This window comes from Schistocerca gregaria, chromosome 5, assembly GCF_023897955.1.
Source record: "Schistocerca gregaria isolate iqSchGreg1 chromosome 5, iqSchGreg1.2, whole genome shotgun sequence".
NCBI classification, from domain to species: domain Eukaryota; kingdom Metazoa; phylum Arthropoda; class Insecta; order Orthoptera; family Acrididae; genus Schistocerca; species Schistocerca gregaria.
This window is the reverse complement of record NC_064924.1, coordinates 76,243,276-76,264,905: the sequence shown is the minus strand read 5'-3', so window position 1 is coordinate 76,264,905 and position 21,630 is coordinate 76,243,276. Positions and strand designations below refer to the sequence as shown.

The following is a 21,630-nucleotide window of genomic DNA, read 5'->3' as shown; positions in this document are numbered from 1 at the left end:
TCTACATAATTTCAGTCAATATTGAGGCACTTGTCATAACGTTGTACCAGTTTTTGAATACCCTCCTCATAGAAGTCTGCCGCCTGACTTGTTAACCACTGCGTCACCACTGTTTTGACTTCGTCATCGTCTTGAAGACGCTGACCGCCCAGGTGTTTCTTCATTGGCAAGAACACATGGTAGTCACTGGGCGTAAGATCGGGGCTGTACGGAGGATGATCTACAGTTTCCCATCGAAAATATGTGATGAGATCTTTGGTCTGGTTCGCCACATACGGACGGGCATTGTCTTGCAGCAAAACGTTGCTCTCGCTCAACTTCCATGGACAGTTTCTTTGATTCTGGTGTGACGTAGGCTACCCATGGTTCATCGCCCGTAACAGTTTGGCTTAATAAATCATCACCATCGTTGTGGTACCGCTCAAGGAAAGTCAATGCACAGTCTAAACGTTTGGTTTTGTGCGCATCCGTCAACATTTTCGGTACCCAACGTGTCCAAAATTTTCTGTAATTCAAGTGCTCGGTCACAATGCCATAAAAACAATACGAGAAACATTATTAAATTCATCCCGCAAGGAGGAAATCGTAAAGCGTCTGTTTTCCCTCACCTCATTGTGCACTTCCTCCACCAAACTTTCATTAACAACTGAAGGATGCCCACTCCGTTGTTCATCATGGACATTTGTGCGGCCATCTTTAAATGGTCTCACTCACTTTCTTACCATTCCATCGCTCATAATGCTTTCTCCGTAAACTGCACAGATCTCACGATGAATATCGATTGCTTTTAGGCCTTTAGCACTAAGAAATCTTATAACAGCCCGTACTTCACAGTCGGCGGGACTCGCGATTATCGGAGGCATCGTAAACAAGGAAGAATCAGACTGTAATTGCGTCAGTGCGTAGATTAAGGTACAGGCTTTCATGTAAAAATAAAATTATGATATCTTATCGCGTCTTTTTCTATTTCAAAACGGTACTTACTTAAAAAGCACAGATCGTATTACAACTCGTCAGCGTTTAGGTTGGTCAGTACCTCCAATTACACGTGGCAAGAGCAACCCATTAAAGGTAATTTTCTTCTGGGCGGCAAGTCAGGTGTTGAATTGCGAACGTGTCAGTCTATACTGACAGGCATAGTCTACTTAGTGGTGCAGTTAAGGCCATGCAGAAAAAAAATAGGTCCTAAGGATTATGGCGTGTTTGTCGAAAGACTGTTCAAGGCACAGAAAAAACGACCAACACACCGATGCGTGTACCCATTAAGGTACCACGTATAAAAATATCTGCACTATCTGCACTTATACCTGTTACACCATGTACAGGGGTTGGAGAAAAATGCGGAAACAACGCGAGAAATGCATGCTTGAACATAAATACAGGTACTAGCTAAGCCTGCAGGTTGCGCTGTTGTATATCACCATAAATGGTACCTCTGCAATGTCCTCAACATTTCGCAAGAGTCAGTCATGCGAGTGTGGGCAACTTCTTGGTGCTCGTATGCTGGATGCTTTCGTAACCAACGGATCAGAGATGTTTGGTGTTTCAAGTGGCACCGAAGATTTATATCGCATACAGGCAAAGCGGAAAACATAGGTTGTCACAGTGCATATGCTGATGAGGGTGTCTTTAGAGCAATGGCGATGGACGGTCATTGAAGAGGATTGGGACGAAAAATAAGAGGCAACAGCTGCTAACGTCTTTGCCGAAGTGAATGTAGCATTCACGAACACAACGCCAAAAGAACACGAAGGATTCTCCATAATCCGGGAATTGGAGGGCGAACTGGAATTCCAAAACCGCTAATCAGTGACGCAAATGTCCGTACGTCAAAGCGTGGTGCCGATGCCATATAACCTGGTCTGTGGAGCAATGGAACAACGTTATTTGATCGGATGTGTCTTGTTTCACACTTCTTGTCAGTTTAGGGTACAAGTGTGAAACACAGCTGGGGTTGGATGATAATTTGGGCTGCCGGATTGTGGTGTTTCATGGGCCCCTTGGTTGCTCTGTAAAGTGGCACTACTACCACATGCTATGTGACCATTTTGGCTCAGCATTTCCATCGCATAGTTCAACGTTTGTTCCTCAGTGATGATAGTGTATTCCAAGACTACAGGGCCCCTGTTCACACAGCTCATATCGTCCAGGACTGGTTTTGTGAGTACGAGGATGATTTATCGCATCTCCCCTGGACACTACAGTCACCAGGTCTCAATATGACTGGCCCTTCGTGGCTTTGGAGAGAAAGTTATGTAATCACTATCCATGTCTATGATCGTTAGCTGAACTTGCCACACTCTTGCAGGAAGAATGGTGTAAGATTGTCCACTCCTAGACTACTGGCAGCTGTTTTGCACTCCAACGGTTTTCCTACACCGTACCAGGCACGGTAATGTGTTGTATTCCTAGTGTTCCCACGTTTGTGGACCCCTTGTGTATTTGCACTATTGCGGCGAGTCATTATGTTGGTAATGTGTTATGCTTTTGGCGATTCCATTGTGTTGTCCAACCACTATAAGTCGGCCAAGTGCCCAGTTCGTCAGCACACCTGGCAACAGCGACCAGTCTGACTTCGAAAAATTGTGCCCGATGAAATCTATGACCTGGCAACATATCCGTGGACTGTTCAGTCAAGTAATCCGTCTGGAGAAACTGTAGAATGAATATTTCTTAACCCGTTACACTTTACCCTCCCACGTGGTCACCAAAAACCCTTGTTTGATGCATCACACAGTTACAGCTTGTAACCGCCCTCCCCCCTACCCCGATGTATTTTTGAATATTAATGCTCACTCTGTTTTGTGGTACTTTGACGAGTAAAAGGGGTTTGGTACCTTAGATGTACCAAGCTGGCCTTTGAACTGAAGTGTGTGCTTAAGTTAGCCTGTACATTGGACAGGATACTTGTAGGGAACTCATTAGTCACTTTCTGTCCAAAGTCACTCATCCTAATCAGCCCGAAAAGTCAGTTACTTTCATCTAGTTCACATAAAGAACATTTGAGCTATTTAGTTACTTCCCTGTAATTGTTCGAAACTACATCTGATATCCAACTTTCGCAGTCTGTCGTCTAAGAAATTAGGTTTCCCATGTCCTTCTAATGGCTGTCATGCTCATATCATTCTGCGATCTTCAAACAATTCGTAACTCATGATCCTTCACAATGGGCTTCACAAAATTATTTTCATGTATTTTCATTTACTATAACAACTCAGATATTTACAGAATGAGATTTTCACTCTGCAGCGGAGTGTGCGCTGACATGAAACTTCCTGGCAGATTAAAACTGTGTGCCCGACCGATACTCGAACTCGGGACCTTTGCCTTTCGCGGGCATTTGCTCTACCAGGAGACGTGATACTGGCAGAAGTAAAGCTGTGAGGACGGGGCGTGAGTCGTGCTTAGGTAGCTCAGTTGGTAGAGCACTTGCCCGCGAAAGGCAAAGGTCCCGAGTTCGAGTCTCGGTCGGGCACACAGTTGTAATCTGCCAGGAAGTTTCAACTCAGATATTTGTTCCTATCAGTTTTAAACAATGAAATCTTTAGAATGAAACACTTGCCACAAGACACCTACTGACTCACTCAAACGACTCGAAAGCTTGCGGTGTACCTGGCATTCCCCGATAGTTGGCTCAAAACTGTAACGTCCAGAACCTTCTTGGACGACACTTATGTCGGAGGCCCCTGAAATTAGCTGCCGATATCACTGTTTAGTAACTGCCGATAATGATACCTCTAGAAGCTTTCTTAATTATGTCAGGCTATACTGGTATAAAATTTTCTTGAATTTTTCCGCGCATTTATTTGTGTTAAAACTCGAAGATATTCATCATCTTCCTTGCCAGGAGAGGAATGACTTCCAGGACCGATGTGTATCAGTTGTATGGTAGTGGTAAGCTACACTGAATACATTCGTTAAAGCGTACAAGAACGCGCACACTAAAGCGAACGGGAAAGTCCCATGTGTTTAGACGCGGCACGAAGCGCGCGGCAGTAGGCCCTCGTAGCAATACGCAGAGTAACCAGTCATGCTACGGAGTGATACACGGAGATCAACAGTTTTCTCTTTCTCTGTGTCCACTGCATTATATGCTGTGGCAATGGACAATACGCACATAAAACTTTAATTATGTTTGAAAAGTGGATGCGTGGACGGGAAAAGACAGGACTTTCGACATTTATTCGGATATATATTCTTTCCGAACACGAGTACACACTCATTCCGAAGTTAATTGTGGAAGAGCAAGGATAATTGTAGGCTCCTACGGGATGGTGTGCAATAGAAGTTAGCAAAGGAGGATAACGTGATGAGAAAAAGAATGACTTTTTCGGAGAAGTTATCAGCCACTATTATGACTCAATACCATTGGTGAAGCGAGATATGTCAGTAAACTACACTTTCAGTAAACAAATTTCGTTCAGCGCCACACCTCTTCGAGGCCTGAACGACACACCTTTCTCGGCAGTGATGTGAACGCAGAGCTTATATTTCGTTTTTAATTTCCTCTCCTGTTGACTGCTGTCTACAGTCCTTTAATGTACCTCATGTTTCACTTAATGCTGTATCACGTTTGCTCCTTACGTCAAAAAGAGACGGCTTTAGTTCATGTTGTTAGTTCAATCACCACTATGTTCTCTGCACAAAAGTGCTATATTCTGCCTTATTTTTCCTCGAAATCACTTCGTTATAGCACTGTCAGAGCAGTGCAATGCACGGCTGCAGACATCTTCATCGCTTGACAAGTATGATTCAATGCTTCGACTTCTGTCAGCAGCGTAAAATGAGTTTACATAGCGGATATCTTTCAAATCTGCTGCTTCACGGTACGCTCCGTAATGGTAGAGCTGCAAAGCGCTTGTGTCGAAAAATTTTTGGGATGGCTCCAATCCATCAGATATTGCGTGCTTACAATTAAACTACAACTACTCAGTGAGGTCCAGAATTGGCTGTTGCTGTCGCATGGCAGCGAAACGTGAGAGATGTGTTACTGCTTTAATGCGGAACCGATTTACACTTGAATATAATAATATAATTTACTTCCAAATGTGTGCAGGCGTGGCGCTGTACACATTTTGTATGTCAGTATGACATCCGCGCTGTCATTTGACAAGCCATAAAGTAAGTAAGAAGTATGGCTATCGAAAAGACAGACCCTGCACTGTTAGTGAAAATGTTTTGTGTGAACGGCAGCTACTATCCAGTGCTTCACTGAGAGAGTACACCGACAGAAACGTCTCAGGAAAGGCCCGATGTCATTAAATGGTTTAAAGAGGATGATAATAAAATTCGGAAACAAGGGTGAGATTGATGTGTCACCTGGAAGGAGAAGGCGTCCTATCACGGTAGAAGTTAGTAATGAGGTTGCTCTTGCTGTACCTCACCGTACAGCACCTGCCCCGTGTAGTACCAGTGCTCGTGGAGCGTCACCAGAACTGCCTATCCCATGGACAACACTATGGACGTTTTACGGTCTATTTTACAATGCTACCCGTACAAGATCCAGATGGTACAGTAGCCGAAACCTAACGACCCGCAGCAACGTTCTGAATTTTCTGAAAACGGATCAAAGTTGATGATGTGTGGCCGGCCAATATTGTATGGAAGGACGTGGCATTTTTACACTGCAGGGTTCAGTCAATACAAAGAACGGCTGATTTTGGGTGCTATTAAACAGAGTGTTGTCCACAAAGAGCCACTGCACTCGTCGTTTATGACTCTGTGGTGTGGATTCACAAGTAGCTTTACTCTCCGCTCGTTCTTCATTGAAGAAAATACACCCAGACGGCCAGTGAGGTGCTTTTGAAAAGCGCAACTGTGTGGAAACCACAGTTTTCATTCAAGATAGGGGAACACCTCATGTCGTTCACCTAGTGAAAGATCTATTTCATGCAGCCTTCCGTGAACGTGCTATCCCCAGATGGTTTCCAGATACATGATCTGCAAGATCATTTGATCTGCAGCGACGTGACTTCTGGCTCTGTAGATATCTAAAACTATGCGTTTACCGGGGACGCGTTTAGTCTCTACCTGACCTGAACGCCAGGAACACGTTGCTCGGATTCTATCGGAGCTGCGGCAAGCAGCTGTTGATGACGTCGTTTTACGGATGTAACATCTCGTCGACGTTTCCAGTGCTCATGTTGAACAAACTGTGCAAGCGATGGTCAATAATAAAATCGACGTTATTCTTTTCTCTCTTATTGGGCCTTATCTGCCCACATCGGGTTCGTAATCCATTACAAACAAAAACATTTCTAGGCGTCTTCCTCGCACTCACAGCGCCAGATTTGCACCTGGTGGTCAAAATTATTTTTCCTGGCGTAAATCGGTTCCGCATTACCGTATTAGCATACTTACTACGTTTTGCTGCCGTACGATAATTCACACTTCGTGAATAGCTGCACTTTAATTATATCCACATGCTATGTGATGGACAGAGGTGTTCCTAGAAATGTTTTCGAGAAATGCACTTTGTTGCTCTACCATTACCTACTGTACTACGAAGTGGGACATTTGAAAGTGATCCGATCTTCTGACTTTACGTCCAGTCGGTGTATCAGGACATTACTTACTACGTACCCTCTACATCCCCTACACGCCTGTAATAAGTATGGTGAGACAACCTGTACAAGTGACTTTTCTTCCGTGCAGGAAGCAGAGAGCAGCTGGGAGTAGCGAGTTAAGCAGTCTCCGCAAGTTTGTTGACTCTTCTTGCGCGCCAAAAGCAACGTGTAAACAAAGCCGTCGGCACACGGACCGTGCTGTCGAACGTTAACGTCGAGAGTGCTAAGTTCAACTTGCTGCTGAACGCTCACGAACGATGCGACTTGTGCATACGGTACGTGGGCCCCAACGTGGTATACGCAATCGCAACGCACTCCAGCGGGAGTTGAGGGAGGTTTCTAGCTCGTAACTCACACTGTTTTCTCAACGGGCGCGTGTAAAAATCTCTATTAGAACGCACATTTCCTCCTTCGTCCACGGAAAGGAAAGTACCATGTCCAATCAGTAAGAAGACATGCTTGTAAAAGTACCATTAGACACAGTGCGGTACAAATTTGGAATACTTCTCCGCATAAGATAAACATTATTTCATCATTCCGACATTTTAGTAAAACCTCAACGTTAGTCTTACTTGATCACTGTTCCTACCCAGTAGCAGAATCTCTGCAACATGTGAATTGCGAAGCGTAAAAGGAAGAGCAGCAAAATATCTTTATAAAAGTAGCAAAAGCTGTCGTGTAGATTAAGCCAATCGAACAAGGTCAGCCCTAAAAAAAAGGGTAAACTTATATTTACATAACATCAAATATTATAGCATATACTTATATTAAACTAATAATAAAGTATCAGAACCTAATAAAAACGCGAATGTTGGGGAAACAAATTTGGAAGTGTTAAGAGGCGAACCACCGCCCCAACAAAAACTCATTTCAAGACAGAGACGCTAATCATTACGCTAAGCAAGCAACACAGTCCTTGCGCCTATTCACATTAAGTTACCCATAGCTAAAAAACTTTAACCGTAGATAATTATGTTACTAATTGAAATTTAATTCTAATAAGTTGAACAAGAACAGTGTGTTTTGGGTGGATATTCAGTATGTCGCTTCCTTCAGATAGCCTACCCTCAAAATGCGCAAGTTACAATAATTCTTTTGCCACGAACACGATGTTTCTCATTCTTTTATTGGAACAAATGACACAACTAACAAAGGGTTTCCCAGTGATTCTCAATTTGCTGGTGATCAGAAACGGCATATATACATTGTTGTTGTTGTTGTTGTTGTTGTTGTCTTCAGTCCTGAGACTGGTTTGATGCAGCTCTCCATGCTACTCTATCCTGTGCAAGCTTCTTCATCTCCCAGTACCTACTGCAACCTACATCCTTCTGAATCTGCTTAGTGTATTCATATCTTGGTCTCCCTCTACGATTTTTACCCTCCACCCTGCTTCCAATACTAAATTGGTGATCCCTTGATGCCTCAGAACATGTCCTACCAACCGATCCCTTCTTCTAGTCAAGTTGTGCCACAAACGTCTCTTCTCCCCAATCCTATTCAATACTTCCTCATTAGTTACGTGACCTACCCATCCAATCTTCAGCATTCTTCTGTAGCACCACATTTCGAAAGCTTCTATTCTCTTCTTGTCCAAACTATTTATCGTCCATGTTTCACTTCCATACATGGCTACACTCCACGCAAACACTTTCAGAAAAGACTTCCTGACGCTTAAATCTATACTCGGTGTTAACAAATTTCTCTTCTTCAGAAACGCTTTCCTTGCCATTGCCAGTCTACATTTTATGTCCTCTCTACTTCGAGCATCATCAGTTATTTTGCTCCCCAAATAACAAAACTCCTTTACTACTTTAAGTGTCTCATTTCCTAATCTAATTCCCTCAGCTTCACCCGATTTAGTTTGACTACATTCCATTATCCTCGTTTTGCTTTTGTTGATGTTCATCTTATATCCTCCTTTCAAAACACTGTCCATTCCATTGAACTGCTCTTATAAGTCCTTTGCTGTTTCTGACAGAATTACAATTTCATCGGCGAACCTGAAAGCTTTTATTTCTTCTCCATGGATTTTAATACCTAGACCGGATTTTTCTTTTGCTTCCTTTACTGCTTGCTCAATATACAGATTGAATAACATCGGGGAGAGGCTACAACCCTGTCTTACTCCCTTCCCAACAACTGCTTCCCTTTCATACCCCTTGACTCTTATGACTGCCATCTGGTTTCTGTGCAAATTGTAAATAGCCTTTCGCTCCGTGTATTTTACCCCTGCCACCTTTAGAATTTGAAAGAGAGTGTTCCAGTCAACATCGTCAAAAGCTTTCTCCAAGTCTGCAAATGATAGGTTTGCCTTTCCTTAATCTTTCTTCTAAGATAAGTCGTGAGGTCAGTATTGCCTCACGTGTTCCAGTACTTCTACGGAATCCAAACTGATCTTCCCCGAGGTCAGCTTCTACTAGTTTTCCCATTCGTCTGTAAAGAATGTGTTAGTTTTTTACAGCTGTGGCTTATTAAAATGATTGTTCACTAATTTTCACATCTGTCAACACGTGCTTTCTTTGGGATTGGAATTATTATATTCTTCTTGAAGTCTGAGGGTATTTCGCCAGTTTCATACATCTTGCTCACTAGCTGGTAGAGTTTTGTCAGGACTGGCTCTCCCAAGGCCGTCAGTAGTTCCAATGGGATGTTCGGGTGCCTTATTTCGACTCAGGTCTTTCAGTGCTCTGTCAAACTCTTCACGCAGTATCGTATTTCCCATATATACATACAGGCTTGAAATGAATGCCAATATGGCGCCTCACAACTCTGTACTGAAGGGAGACGGTGCGCGTGTGACGTAGGTGGCGTTGTGACATCTCATTGGTCAGCGCTCAGACGCACGCTCAGAACCTCTGACATGCTACATACTGCTCTGCACGCTCGGAAAGACTCCCGATCGTGCTATTCCACGCTACGACGTCATAAACTCGGCACGCTCAACGCGTACAGGGTTACTACTTACTGAGCACGTCGTTCTGCGGCATCCACTTGCGCGCGAACACGTTGGCCGGGAGCGGCGGCAGCTTGGCTGGGTCGACTCTCCACAGCACGCGCTGCGGCAGCGCCGAGAAAACGGCCAGCAGCGCGGCCATCTTGTCCGGCGAGAAGGTGTCGCAGCGTACCATCGTGCCCAGGCTGAAGAACACCACCCCCTGCGGGCTGTTGTCCAGGAACCGCTGCAGCTCCTGCAGGCAAGCACCAGTCTCGTCAGGGGCAACGAAACCTATGTGGTAGACTCTGGCTCGAGTTAAATTGAGGACGCAGCTTGCGGGTCCCATCTGTTTTCAGTGAGCCCTTTCCAAGAATTACTGTCTCTGACAAACTGCCTGTAGGCTTCTGTCTCGGGTTCTGATGATTTTTCTGGCGTTTCGCCAGCACGAGTCGTTGGCGTTCTCAATGCTTCACCCTCCATTGCTGGTGATAGACTGGAACCGAGTTCGCGGCCGCAGACTGTACGAGAGTCACTGCAAAAAAAATGCACACTATTTTTGTAAAAATACAGTTTTCATTCTGCATGTGTGAAAGTTTTACAGTGTGTAGATACGTCCTTCCCGCTTGTTTTCAAACTTAGGTCAACCTGTTCCCGTGAGTGGCGCCGGCACAGCATGTCTTCAAGATGGCTGCTACACTTGACGTTCGTCATAAGCAACGTGCTGTCATAGAATTCCTGTGCTGTGAAAACGAGACGGTGGGAAACATCCAGAAGAGATTGAAAAAAGTGTATGGAGATGCTGCTGTTGATCGCAGTACAGTTAGTCGGTGGGCAAGCAGGTTACGTGATGAAAGCGGGCACGGCAATATTGAGGATTGTCCTCGCAGCGGCAGGCCTCGTACTGCACACACTCCAGACAATGTGCAGAGAGTTTACGAACTGGTGACTGCTGACAGACGCATCACGGTGAACGAATTGTCATGCTACGTTGGGATATGGGAAGGAAGTATTTGCAGAATACTGAAAGTGTTGGCGTTAAAAAAGGTTTGTGTCAGGTGGGCTTCCAGGATGTTAACAGTGGCTCACAAAGAAACGAGAAAAACGGTATGCATCGAACTTTTGGAACAGTACGAGAATGGTGGAGATAAATTTCTTGGAAGAATTGTGACAGGTGATGAAACATGGCTCCATCATTTCTCACCAGAGACGAAGAGGCAATCAATGGAGTGCCATCACGCAAATTCACCCAAGAAAAAAAAATTCAGGCCCACACCTTCTGCTGGAAACGTTATGGCTACGGTGCTTTTCGATTCCTAAGGACTCTTGCTTGTGGACATCATGCCAAGTGAAATCACTATTAATTCTGATGTATGTTGACGACACTGAAGACACTTCAACCTCGACTGAGTCGTGTTCGACCACATCGGCAAAAGCTGGATGTTTTGCTGTTGCACTACAATGCACGGCCACACGTCAGACAAAAAACCATGTAAGCTATCGCAAAACTCGGATGAACAACACTGAAATACCCGCCTTACAGTCCTTACCTGGCTCCATGTGACTGTCATCTCTTTGGGAAACTGAAAGACTCTCTTCGTCGAACAAGTTTTGAAAATGGTTACTCCCTTGTGCGCGCTGCCAAACAGTGGCTCCAACAGATTGGTCCAGAATTTACCGTGCCGGTATACAGGCGCTGGTTCCAAGATGGAGTAAGGCAGTTGAGAGGGATGGAAATTATGTGGAGAAATGAAAATATTGTTCCTAAAGGATGTATCTACACACTGTAAAACTTTCAAACATGTAGAATAAAAGATGTATTTAAAAAATAGTGTGCATTTCTTGTGGAGTGATCCACGTACTTGGCGCGCCAACGTCCGAGGGCTTCTCCGCGGTCATTTCCGATGCGGTTCTCCTGCTACCTGCGACGATTGTTGAGTGCAGCACGGGGAGCGAGGATACGTTTACCTTGAAGCTTTCCTCTTTCTTGTTGAAGCTCTTCTCGTGTTTGTTTATTTCTACAGCTTCTCTCATCAAGCTGGTGTGATAGTTCTTCTCTACGGCCAGAACTTCAGTTTCGGCGAATTTTACTAAGTGGTCGGTCTCACACAGCGAGTGCTCTATTGCAGCCGATTGCTACTGCCTGTCGATAAGGGAAATGCATCCATCGTAATGAAGACCGAAGGTTATGAGTAGAAGATCCGGGGCATATTAGATCTCTCGACGCACCGAAAACTGACACAGCGTATCACATGAAATACGAAACGGTTATCAAGACGTCTTCTCTGTCGACTGATTTACAGAGGAATCTGCGCGACACAGACGTCCTGTCACCTCGGCTGTATGGATTAAAATTTTTCAAATGTGTGTGAAATCTTGTGGGACTTAACTGCTAAGGTCATCAGTCCCTAAGCTTACACACTACTTAACCTGAATTATCCTAAGGACACACACAGACACGCCCATGCCCGAGGGATGACTCGAACCTCCGCCAGGACAAGCCGCTGTATGGATTACCTAAGATCCATAAGAAAAAGACCGATTGTTAGCGTTCCTGGCACATCTGGCCTGCTCCATCCGCACGTGGAGAAGATTGACACATTCATCAAGGACTCATGACATTTCATTGAGAGGCTCAAGAAACTAAAACTTGCGCCTAACGACATCCTGGTCAGCTTTAATGTTGTTTCTTTGTTTACAAAAGTGCCACTCAATGACTTTTTGGAGCACATCGGTTCCCTCAAGACATCACAAAGCTCTTTCATGCACGTTTCACCACGAGCTCTTTCACGTGTAATGGCAACTTCTACGAACAGCCGGAAGGCGTCGCCATGGGTGTTCAGTCCAGTGGTGGCCAACTTCTTCATGGATCACTTCTAAGTACAGGCTCTGGACTTGGCACCTTGTAAACCTAAAGTGTGGTACAGATACGTCGATGATACTTTCGTTGTGTGGAGCCATGGTGAAGATCAGCTCGGTGACTTCCTAAGACACTTGAACTGTCTCCACGCCAACATAAAATATACTATGGAAGTAGAGGACAAAAAAACGACTTTTCCAGATGTTCTGGTCGCAAGGGATGGTGAAAACCTGGGACACAGCGTGTTTTTAAAACCGACACACCCGGACCGACACCTGCACAAACTATCAAACCACAACCCGCGCCGCGCAGAGTGACCACGTGGTTTGAGGAGCCGTGTCACAAACGCCGCGGCCCCTCCCGCCGGAGGTTCGAGTCCTTCCTCGGGTATGGGTGTGTGTGTTGTTCTTAGCATAAGTTAGTTTCAGTAGTGTGTAAGTCTAAGGACTGATGACCTCAGCAGTTTGGTCTCTTAGGAATTCAACACATTTGAACATTTTTTTTTTCACCACCCGAACCAGAAAAGAGACAAGATTAATAGGGTCGTAACGAGGGCAAAAACTGGCGTTCTACGGATCGGAGCGTGGAATGTCAGATCCCTTAATCGGGCAGGTAGGTTAGAAAATTTAAAAAGGGAAATGGATAGGTTAAAGTTAGATATAGTGGGAATTAGTGAAGTTCAGTGGCAGGAGGAACAAGACTTCTGGTCAGGTGACTACAGGGTTATAAACACAAAATCAAATAGGGGTAATGCAGGAGTATGTTTAATAATGAATAGGAAAATAGGAATGCGGGTAAGCTACTACAAACAGCATAGTGAACGCATTATTGTTGCCAAGATAGATACGAAGCCCACACCTACTACAGTAGTACAAGTTTATATGTCAACTAGCTCTGCAGATGACGAAGAAATTGAAGAAATGTACGATGAAATAAAAGAAATTATTCAGATAGTGAAGGGAGACGAAAATTTAATAGTAATGGGTGACTGGAATTCGAGTGTAGGAAAAGGGAGAGAAGGAAACATAGTAGGTGAATATGGATTGGGGCTAAGAAATGAAAGAGGAAGCTGCCTAGTAGAATTTTGTACAGAGCACAACTTAATCATAGGTAACACTTGGTTTAAGAATCATGAAAGAAGGTTGTATACGTGGAAGAACCCTGGAGATACTAAAAGGTATCAGATAGATTATATAATGATAAGACAGAGATTTAGGAACCAGGTTTTAAGTTGTAAGACATTTCCAGGGGCAGATGTGGACTCTGACCACAATCTATTGGTTATGACCTGTAGATTAAAACTGAAGAAACTGCAAAAATGTGGGAAATTAAGGAGATGGGACCTGGATAAACTGAAAGAACCAGAGGTTGTACAGAGTTTCAGGGAGAGCATAAGGGAACAATTGACAGGAATAGGGGAAAGAAATACAGTAGAAGAAGAATGGGTAGCTCTGAGGGATGAAGTAGTGAAGGCAGCAGAGGATAAAGTAGGTACAAAGACGAGGGCTGCTAGAAATCCTTGGGTAACAGAAGAAATATTGAATTTAATTGATGAAAGGAGAAAATATAAAAATGCAGGAAATGAAGCAGGCAAAAAAAATACAGACGTCTCAAAAATGAGATCGACAGGAAGTCCAAATGGCTAAATAGGGATGGCTAGAGGACAAATGTAAGGATGTAGAAGCTTATCTCACTAGGGGTAAGATAGATACTGCCTACAGGAAAATTAAAGAGACCTTTGGAGAGAAGAGAACCACGTGTACGAATATCAAGAGCTCAGATGGCAACCCAGTTCTAAGCAAAGAAGGGAAGGCAGAAAGGTGGAAAGAGTATATAAAAGGTTTATACAAGGGTGATGTACTTGAGGACAATATTATGGAAATGGAAGAGGATGTAGATGAAGACGAAATGGGAGATACGATACTGCGTGAAGAGTTTGACAGAGCACTGAAAGACCTGAGTCAAAACAAGGCCCCTGGAGTAGACAACATTCCATTAGAACTACTGACGGCCTTGGGAGAGCCTGTCATGACAAAACTCTACCAGCTGGTGAGCAAGATGTATGAGACAGGAGAAATACCCTCAGACTTCAAGAAGAATATAATAATTCCAATCCCAAAGAAAGCAGGTGTTGACAGATGTGAAAATTACCGAACTATCAGTTTAATAAGTCACAGCTGCAAAACACTAACGCGAATTCTTTACAGACGAATGGAAAAACTGGTAGATGCGGACCTCGGGGAGGATCAGTTTGGATTCCGTCGAAATGTTGGAACACGTGAGGCAATACTGACCTTACGACTTATCTTAGAAGAAAGATTAAGAAAAGGGAAACCTACGTTTCTAGCATTTGTAGACTTAGAGAAAGCTTTTGACAATGTTGACTGGAATACTCTTTTTCAAATTCTAAAGGTGGCAGGGGTAAAATACAGGGAGCGAAAGGCTATTTACAATTTGTACAGAAACCAGATGGCAGTCATAAGAGTCGAGGGGCATGAAAGGGAAGCAGTGGTTGGGAAAGGAGTGAGACAGGGTTGTAGCCTCTCCCCGGTGTTATTCAATCTGTATATTGAGCAAGAAGTAAAGGAAACAAAAGAAAAATTTGGAGTAGGTATTAAAATTCATGGAAACGAAGTAAAAACTTTGAGGTTCGCCGATGACATTGTAATTCTGTCAGAGACGGCAAAGGACTTGGAAGAGCAGTTGAACGGAATGGACAGTGTCTTGAAAGGAGGATATAAGATGAACATCAACAAAAGCAAAACGAGGATAATGGAATGTAGTCAAATTAAATCGGGTGATGCTGAAGGAATTAGATTAGGAAATGAGACACTTAAAGTAGTAAAGGAGTTTTGCTATTTAGGAAGTAAAATAACTGATGATGGTCGAAGTAGAGAGGATATAAAATGTAGACTGCCAATGGCAAGGAAAGCGTTTCTGAAGAAAAGAAATTTGTTAACATCGGATATAGATTTAAGTGTCAGGAAGTCATTTCTGAAAATATTTGTTTGGAGTGTAGCCATGTATGGAAGTGAAACATGGACGATAACTAGTTTGGACAAGAAGAGAATAGAAGCTTTCGAAATGTGGTGCTACAGAAGAATACTGAAGATAAGGTGGATAGATCACGTAACTAATGAGGAGGTATTGAATAGGATTGGGGAGAAGAGAAGTTTGTGGCACAACTTGACTAGAAGAAGGGATCAGTTGGTAGGACATGTTTTGAGGCATCAAGGGATCACAAATTTAGCATTGGAGGGCAGTGTGGATGGTAAAAATCGTAGAGGGAGACTGAGAGATGAGTACACTAAGCAGATTCAGAAGGATGTAGGTTGTAGTAGATACTGGGAGATGAAGCACCTTGCGCAGGATAGAGTAGCATGGAGAGCTGCATCAAACCAGTCTCAGGACTGAAGACAACAACAACAACGAGGGCAAGACGAATATGTGAGCCACCGCACCTCAGACGCAAAATACAGTACTTAGAAAGTGTCTGAGGAGCAACTGCTTCTCCACAAATGATATTAGAAGTATAACAGAGCCAAACACTCGATGAAGCCAGAAATCAGAAAAAGAAATTGTGGGCACGGCCTTTCCGCCACACATTCCCAGAGAATGAATTGGCCGTATATTGCACAAATCGGTGTAAAGACTATTTACAAACCGACAAAGAAAATCGAAGAGTCTCTCAGATACGCCGAAGAGAAAAGGGACCCACTTGCAATGCCAGGAATGTACCGCGTACCATGCACATGCGGAGACGTTCATGCTGGGATGACTGGATGGTCGATCAGTACCAGCAGAATAAAAACGGCGTTAGGACAACCGCATGTTCAGAAAGCCTTAGAAATTCACAACACGACAAAAGCTTCAATAAGAAAAAGAAAAGCCTCAAGGTAAATGGATCCTGGCTTCCTGTGCTGCAGCGAACGATCGTTTCAGGTAGCAAGAGAACCGCACCGGAAATGACCGCTGAGAAGCCCTCGGACGTTGGCGCGCCAAGTACGAGCACACACAGTCTACGGCAGCGAGCTGGGCTCCAGTCCGCCACCAGCAATGGAGGGTGAAACTTTGGCAATGCCAGTGGCTCGTGCTGGTGAAACGTCAGGTGTGACGTCAGGTATTCCTTACAGGTAATATCAAAGCTGGTAGCCTTAACACAAGTAAGATCGTCCCGATATCGGGAGAGAGCTTCACCTGTGTTACTACACAACACTTCAACCAGCTTAGTGCGGTGGAGACAATTATCGCAGAATTCTTCGCGCGCAAACCGAAAACTGGGCGATCAGAAACGGCTACGGATGAAGCAACAGCAACCGCAGTTCCGACCTCGCTCAGTGGGAATTCAGAGTGTAATTTTCGCCGCACCTCGCTGCAAAATGGGCTCAATCGAATAGATTTCTGTTTGTCTGCGGCACAGACACCTTCACGGAATTTCGTAAGAAATTTCCTTGTAGCACTATAGGTAATGGGTGGTCTGTTAGTGTGGCGTTGCTTGGGAGCCTTTGCGTCGACACGAGTTCTCCTCTATCCTGATGTCAGGACGATTTCAACGCATTCGGGCTGTGTCCACACCATCAATTTTCGTGTCACCTGCAAGGTAGAAACATCAGTCGTACATAGAGAGTGATTAAACATATGATCAAAAATATAATCACCATTTTTTTCTAGAATAATTTGCTATCTACTTAATAAAGATATAACCCCTTTCCAATGGAAATCTACCAGTGGCATTAAAAATGGCGACCTTCAAAATGGCCACCATGTTGGTAACATACCCTACACGTCCCCCACCCCCCCACCATTTCCCAGCTCATACTCGGGAGTGGACAGAAAAAAGAGGGTTGAAGAAAATTTCATGCAACTTTAGGCAATTCGCGAAAATCCGCTTCAAATGTGGAAGATGTGTGTCAGGTTGCCTATCTAAAGGTGCTTGAAATATTTTCCACAACAGTTCTATGCAGCCATCCCCGTTATTTGACTTTGCGTGCAATGCTCTCCCCAACGTACAGCGTCTCTCTGCTACCGAACCACTGCAATGGGGACTGCTCATCACGATGTCGTCATACTCGTGACGGTTAATAAAGTTAATGAGTGACTCAAGAAGGCCAGGAGAGATTTTTTGCTAGAGAGGGCAATAAAGCAGTTGTTAGCATCCTACTTCAACAATGAATGGGCGACATTTACTTTCAGTGTGATGGACGTAGAAGAATTGTGGGTAAAGCTTGATTGTAGCACAAAATTAGGAGAAAGCTAAGAAAATAGGGACTGTTGCGTTCTCGGTTCAAAATAGAATTCCGATATGTCGACAGGCAAAACGCAATAGAAATTCGTGCGTTTACAAAATACTGATGCATGAAGCAGTTAGAAACTTCTACGGATATACGTTAGCGAAAGACCTTTCCGAGAACAAGGGAACATTTCGATCCAACGTGAAATCACTAAGCGCGTCGAAGGCTTCTCCTATCCAGTCATTCGTAGACCATTCTTCTGTCTGCAATTTAAATTTCACGTTTAAAACAACATTCACATAAGAGGACTGCACAGACATACCATCGTTTGACCGTCTGAAAGACATGTAAACAGGCATCTATGGCGTTGAAAAGCAGCTGGAATGGTAGAACATGGGTACGTCGGTACGTCCAGATGGAAACACAATTTTTTTGGTAATTTGTGGTATGTCCCAATGGGACCAAACTGCTGAGGTCATCGGTCCATACGCTTACTCACTATTTAATCTAACTTAAACTAACTTACACCAAGGACGACACACACACCTATTCCCGAGGGAAGACTCGAACCTCCGACGGGGGGGAACCCCGCGAATCGTGGCAAGGCGACTCAGACCGCACGGCTATGGAAACCCAATTCGCTTTTACAAAGAGTACTCATCGGCATAAGCCGCGTAATTAGCTTGTATTTATCGCGAATCTCTTGCTGCAAGCGACTTCAGAAAAGCGCACGTGACTCCCGTCTGTACGAATATTACAAATCAGTATCCATAACGTCCGTTTGATGCACAGTTCTTCAGCTTGTTCCAAGTTTCAATATATTTCATTGAGGGGGAATATCTTAAATCCGCCTATAAAAAGGGATGTAAAAAGTATGTCTCGTCCGAAGCTTGAAGTTCGCCTTACCTCGCATCATGTCCGGGGAACCACAGATTAGGGTAATAGGCCGATTCCATAGTCATAGATTACAGAGAAGCTTTTGTTACATGTCACACTACAGAATGTTAACGAAGGTCTGAGCATACGGATTAGGTTCTCACATATGTGAATGGCTCAAAGATTTTTAACTAATGCGACTATTTTTCAGAAACAAGGGTATTGTCAGTATTTTCCTAGGGACTTTAATATGACCGCATTTGTTTTCCATATACACAACGGGTCCAGACAGGGTAAGCAGCAATCTTCGACTGCCTACTGATGAAGTTGTAGCGTACGGAAGAGTGTCCTCTATGAGTAACTGCAGAAGAATATAAGACGAATTAAATTTAATTGAGATTTTGTGGGATGAATGGCAGCTTGCTCTCTTACGCTGGCTAAACTATTAATTGTCGTTGGCCTCCTGCGAACATTTGTCCAGAGACATTTGTCGAGAGCAGTAGAATCATCACTGGTGTTCCAAATGGTAGCGGTGCAACGACACCGCACTCTTTAAGAATAAGAAGAGGACCGCTATCAATGAAGCGAGGGCGCCACTTTCTGCACATATCGCCCCGTCGACAGAAAAGTCAGACTCTATTCATTTTCAGTAAAGGGAAATTACCAAACGCCCCCACTACATTTTTTTCATGTAAATGTGAGAGCTGTGTATACTTAAACCACTAGCTGTTGTCGCTGGTACAAATACGGTGCACGTTTCATTCTATTGCCACGTTCCACCTACGCGTACGGGGAACGCTTTTACATTTTCAGCTGTTCGCGACCCTATATCAGCAGATAGCGTGAAGTGGTGTAGTGCTGAGTTAATGTGGTTGTGCTGGGGAGCAGAATCGTTTACGCGTTTTCGTGGTTTAGACTCCTCGCTAGCTGAATGAGAGGGAACTTGGCAAAGGCGCCTTTCCTTCACTATCCTCTCCAGTGAGATCGCGTTCTCCATTTCCAACTATCTGCAGTTCCGCTGGAAGCTAAACTAGAGGCTTCATTTCTTTTGTGAAATTGTTTCAGTAACGAGACATTGCATCAGGCCGACATCAATATCAGTCAGTTATGAGAAAGTGGCGTACACAGACACCTGGAAGATATGTAAAAAAGCTTTTGTTTGGCCTCGTTTCAACCGATTAAACTATCGCAAAAGTGCACAGCAATTATCTCACTGTTAAAGGTGGAAGTGTGCTGTTAAAGTTTCCGCAGATATGCTAAGTAGTATTTATCGTCTTCAGTCATATGTTTGCGGTAAAAACACCATTTCGCACGATCTGTCCTTTTTTCCTTTTCGTCCTCGGCATCAATTCCGAGAAGATATGTCGACTTCTGCCTGTACACAGTGGAGGGTTGGTACACGATGTTGTAAATTATACACGTAGTGTAGAAGCCTAAGATGCGTATGATGAGATGGGTAACTGATGGTATGAATAGTTAGGTTCTTTTTGCGTAAACAACATACGACGGACGCAATTAAAATTTTTACAGAATTAATGATTGAAAAAGTTTTTTTTATATGTAAACTGTTGTATTTTTTTCTCAAAGCGTTTGCCTTAAAATTTGTAATCTTCTGGATGGGTTCGGGCCAGTTGCGGAGAAATTTGTGTACTCTGATACTGCCATCTCACGCAGGCACATTGTTTTGGAAGCATTCAGCAGCTGCTTTCAGATGGTGAAAGTCGCTATTCACAACTGTTTGCAGTCACATAAGGTAACAGAATAAGCCACTAGGCGGTAGATCGGGTGAATAGGGCAACGAGACGTTAATTCCATGTCTTCCTTGGCCTCTTGGTGAACTACCTACTTCTGTTGTTTGCAGTTCAACTTCGAGCTACCAAATAGTTGAGTACTTCTTAGTTTCCGGCTGTTCCGAATACACCCACATTCATTTACGATGTTGTTTTCGGATTTTGCATTACCTTGGTAGAAGTTATGAGAACTTCCTTGTAGCAGTTGACATGAGATTGTTTCTATCTTTGATGGGACATGCTGAGTCCAATGGGAAGTGATTATTTTCTCAACTAAATTACTGCAAAACCGATACTACCTACCGAGCGAGGTGGCGCAGTGGTTAGCACACTGGACTCGCATTCGGGAGGACGACGGTTCAATCCCGTCTCCGGCCATTCTAATTTAGGTTTTCCGTGATTTCCCTAAATCGCTTCAGGCAAATGCCGGGATGGTTCCTCTGAAAGGGCACGGCCGATTTCCTTCCCAATCCTTCCCTTACCCGAGCTTGCGCTCCGTCTCTAATGACCTCGTTGTCGATGGGACGTTAAACACTAACCACCACCACCGATACTACCTATGGCAGTGTTCGATATGCCTAAGTATCCCCGCGTGTCACATTACGTCACGTGCCAACAATCTTCCACGATGTTCCGCTCAGCATAGATGGGATTTGAGATACAACCGGAATTTGGTCACCTCTCACGGATTTCGTCGCTCACGGAAACGCAAACACAACGAAAATCTACAAACCAACTGTAAAAAGTCTTTCCTGAAGGTGAATTATTACCAAAAGATGAAAGGAGAGGGTTGTGGCGTTATTGTTGCGTTAGGAATTTACAATAATCATGAAACGAAAATTTCACGCAAAATTTTGATTTATTTCAAAACACTGTTTCTTTAAACGCTTGTTGCAAACAAGATAGTCGGCCAGTTTCTGAGGTGCCAATGTTTTAACAGTAACAAATGACATATTTTTAAACAACAGTGATGCATCATCTCATTAGCTGAGTCTGATGGCCGTTTATGCTAAGTTAAAAGACAGGCCCCGTTCACCTCATAGTAACGACTGAAGGTCCTGGCACTTGTTCAAAGTACCAGCTCGTCTCCAGATGATGAGTACATTCAGCGGAACACAAAATCGCTCTTCTCGTAAGTGCACGTGTGTTTGGAGCAGGTCATGCATACAGAAAACATCATAGCTTCAGCTAAAATTATATATCATGTGCAGTCTACAACAAACAAATCAGATTTCAGCGACTAAATGAGTAATATTAAATTTGTTGGAAAAGAGTAATTGGTCTCTACTTCAGTTGGTTTTAACTTTAAACTGATTTTTGTTAGGTCTTCTTCCTAATTTGTTGTCACTTACTTATTTTTGGTGTGTACTAGAGT

At 43.8% G+C, this 21,630-nt stretch overlaps 2 protein-coding genes across 3 annotated transcripts in view; one reads left to right on the top strand and one right to left on the bottom strand.

Annotated features, from left to right (window-relative positions):
- Nucleotides 1-21,630, top strand: part of LOC126272930 (lachesin-like) — a 2,822,604-nt gene that overhangs the window by 2,175,178 nt on the left and 625,796 nt on the right. The gene's annotated exons all lie outside the window — the stretch shown is intronic.
- Nucleotides 1-21,630, bottom strand: part of LOC126272929 (UDP-glucosyltransferase 2-like) — a 72,219-nt gene that overhangs the window by 8,092 nt on the left and 42,497 nt on the right. For both annotated transcript variants that reach the window (XM_049976224.1, XM_049976225.1), the window contains exon 5: nucleotides 9,532-9,754. In XM_049976224.1, coding sequence (XP_049832181.1) covers nucleotides 9,532-9,754 — 223 coding nt within the window. The remainder of the gene's footprint in view (nucleotides 1-9,531; nucleotides 9,755-21,630) is intronic.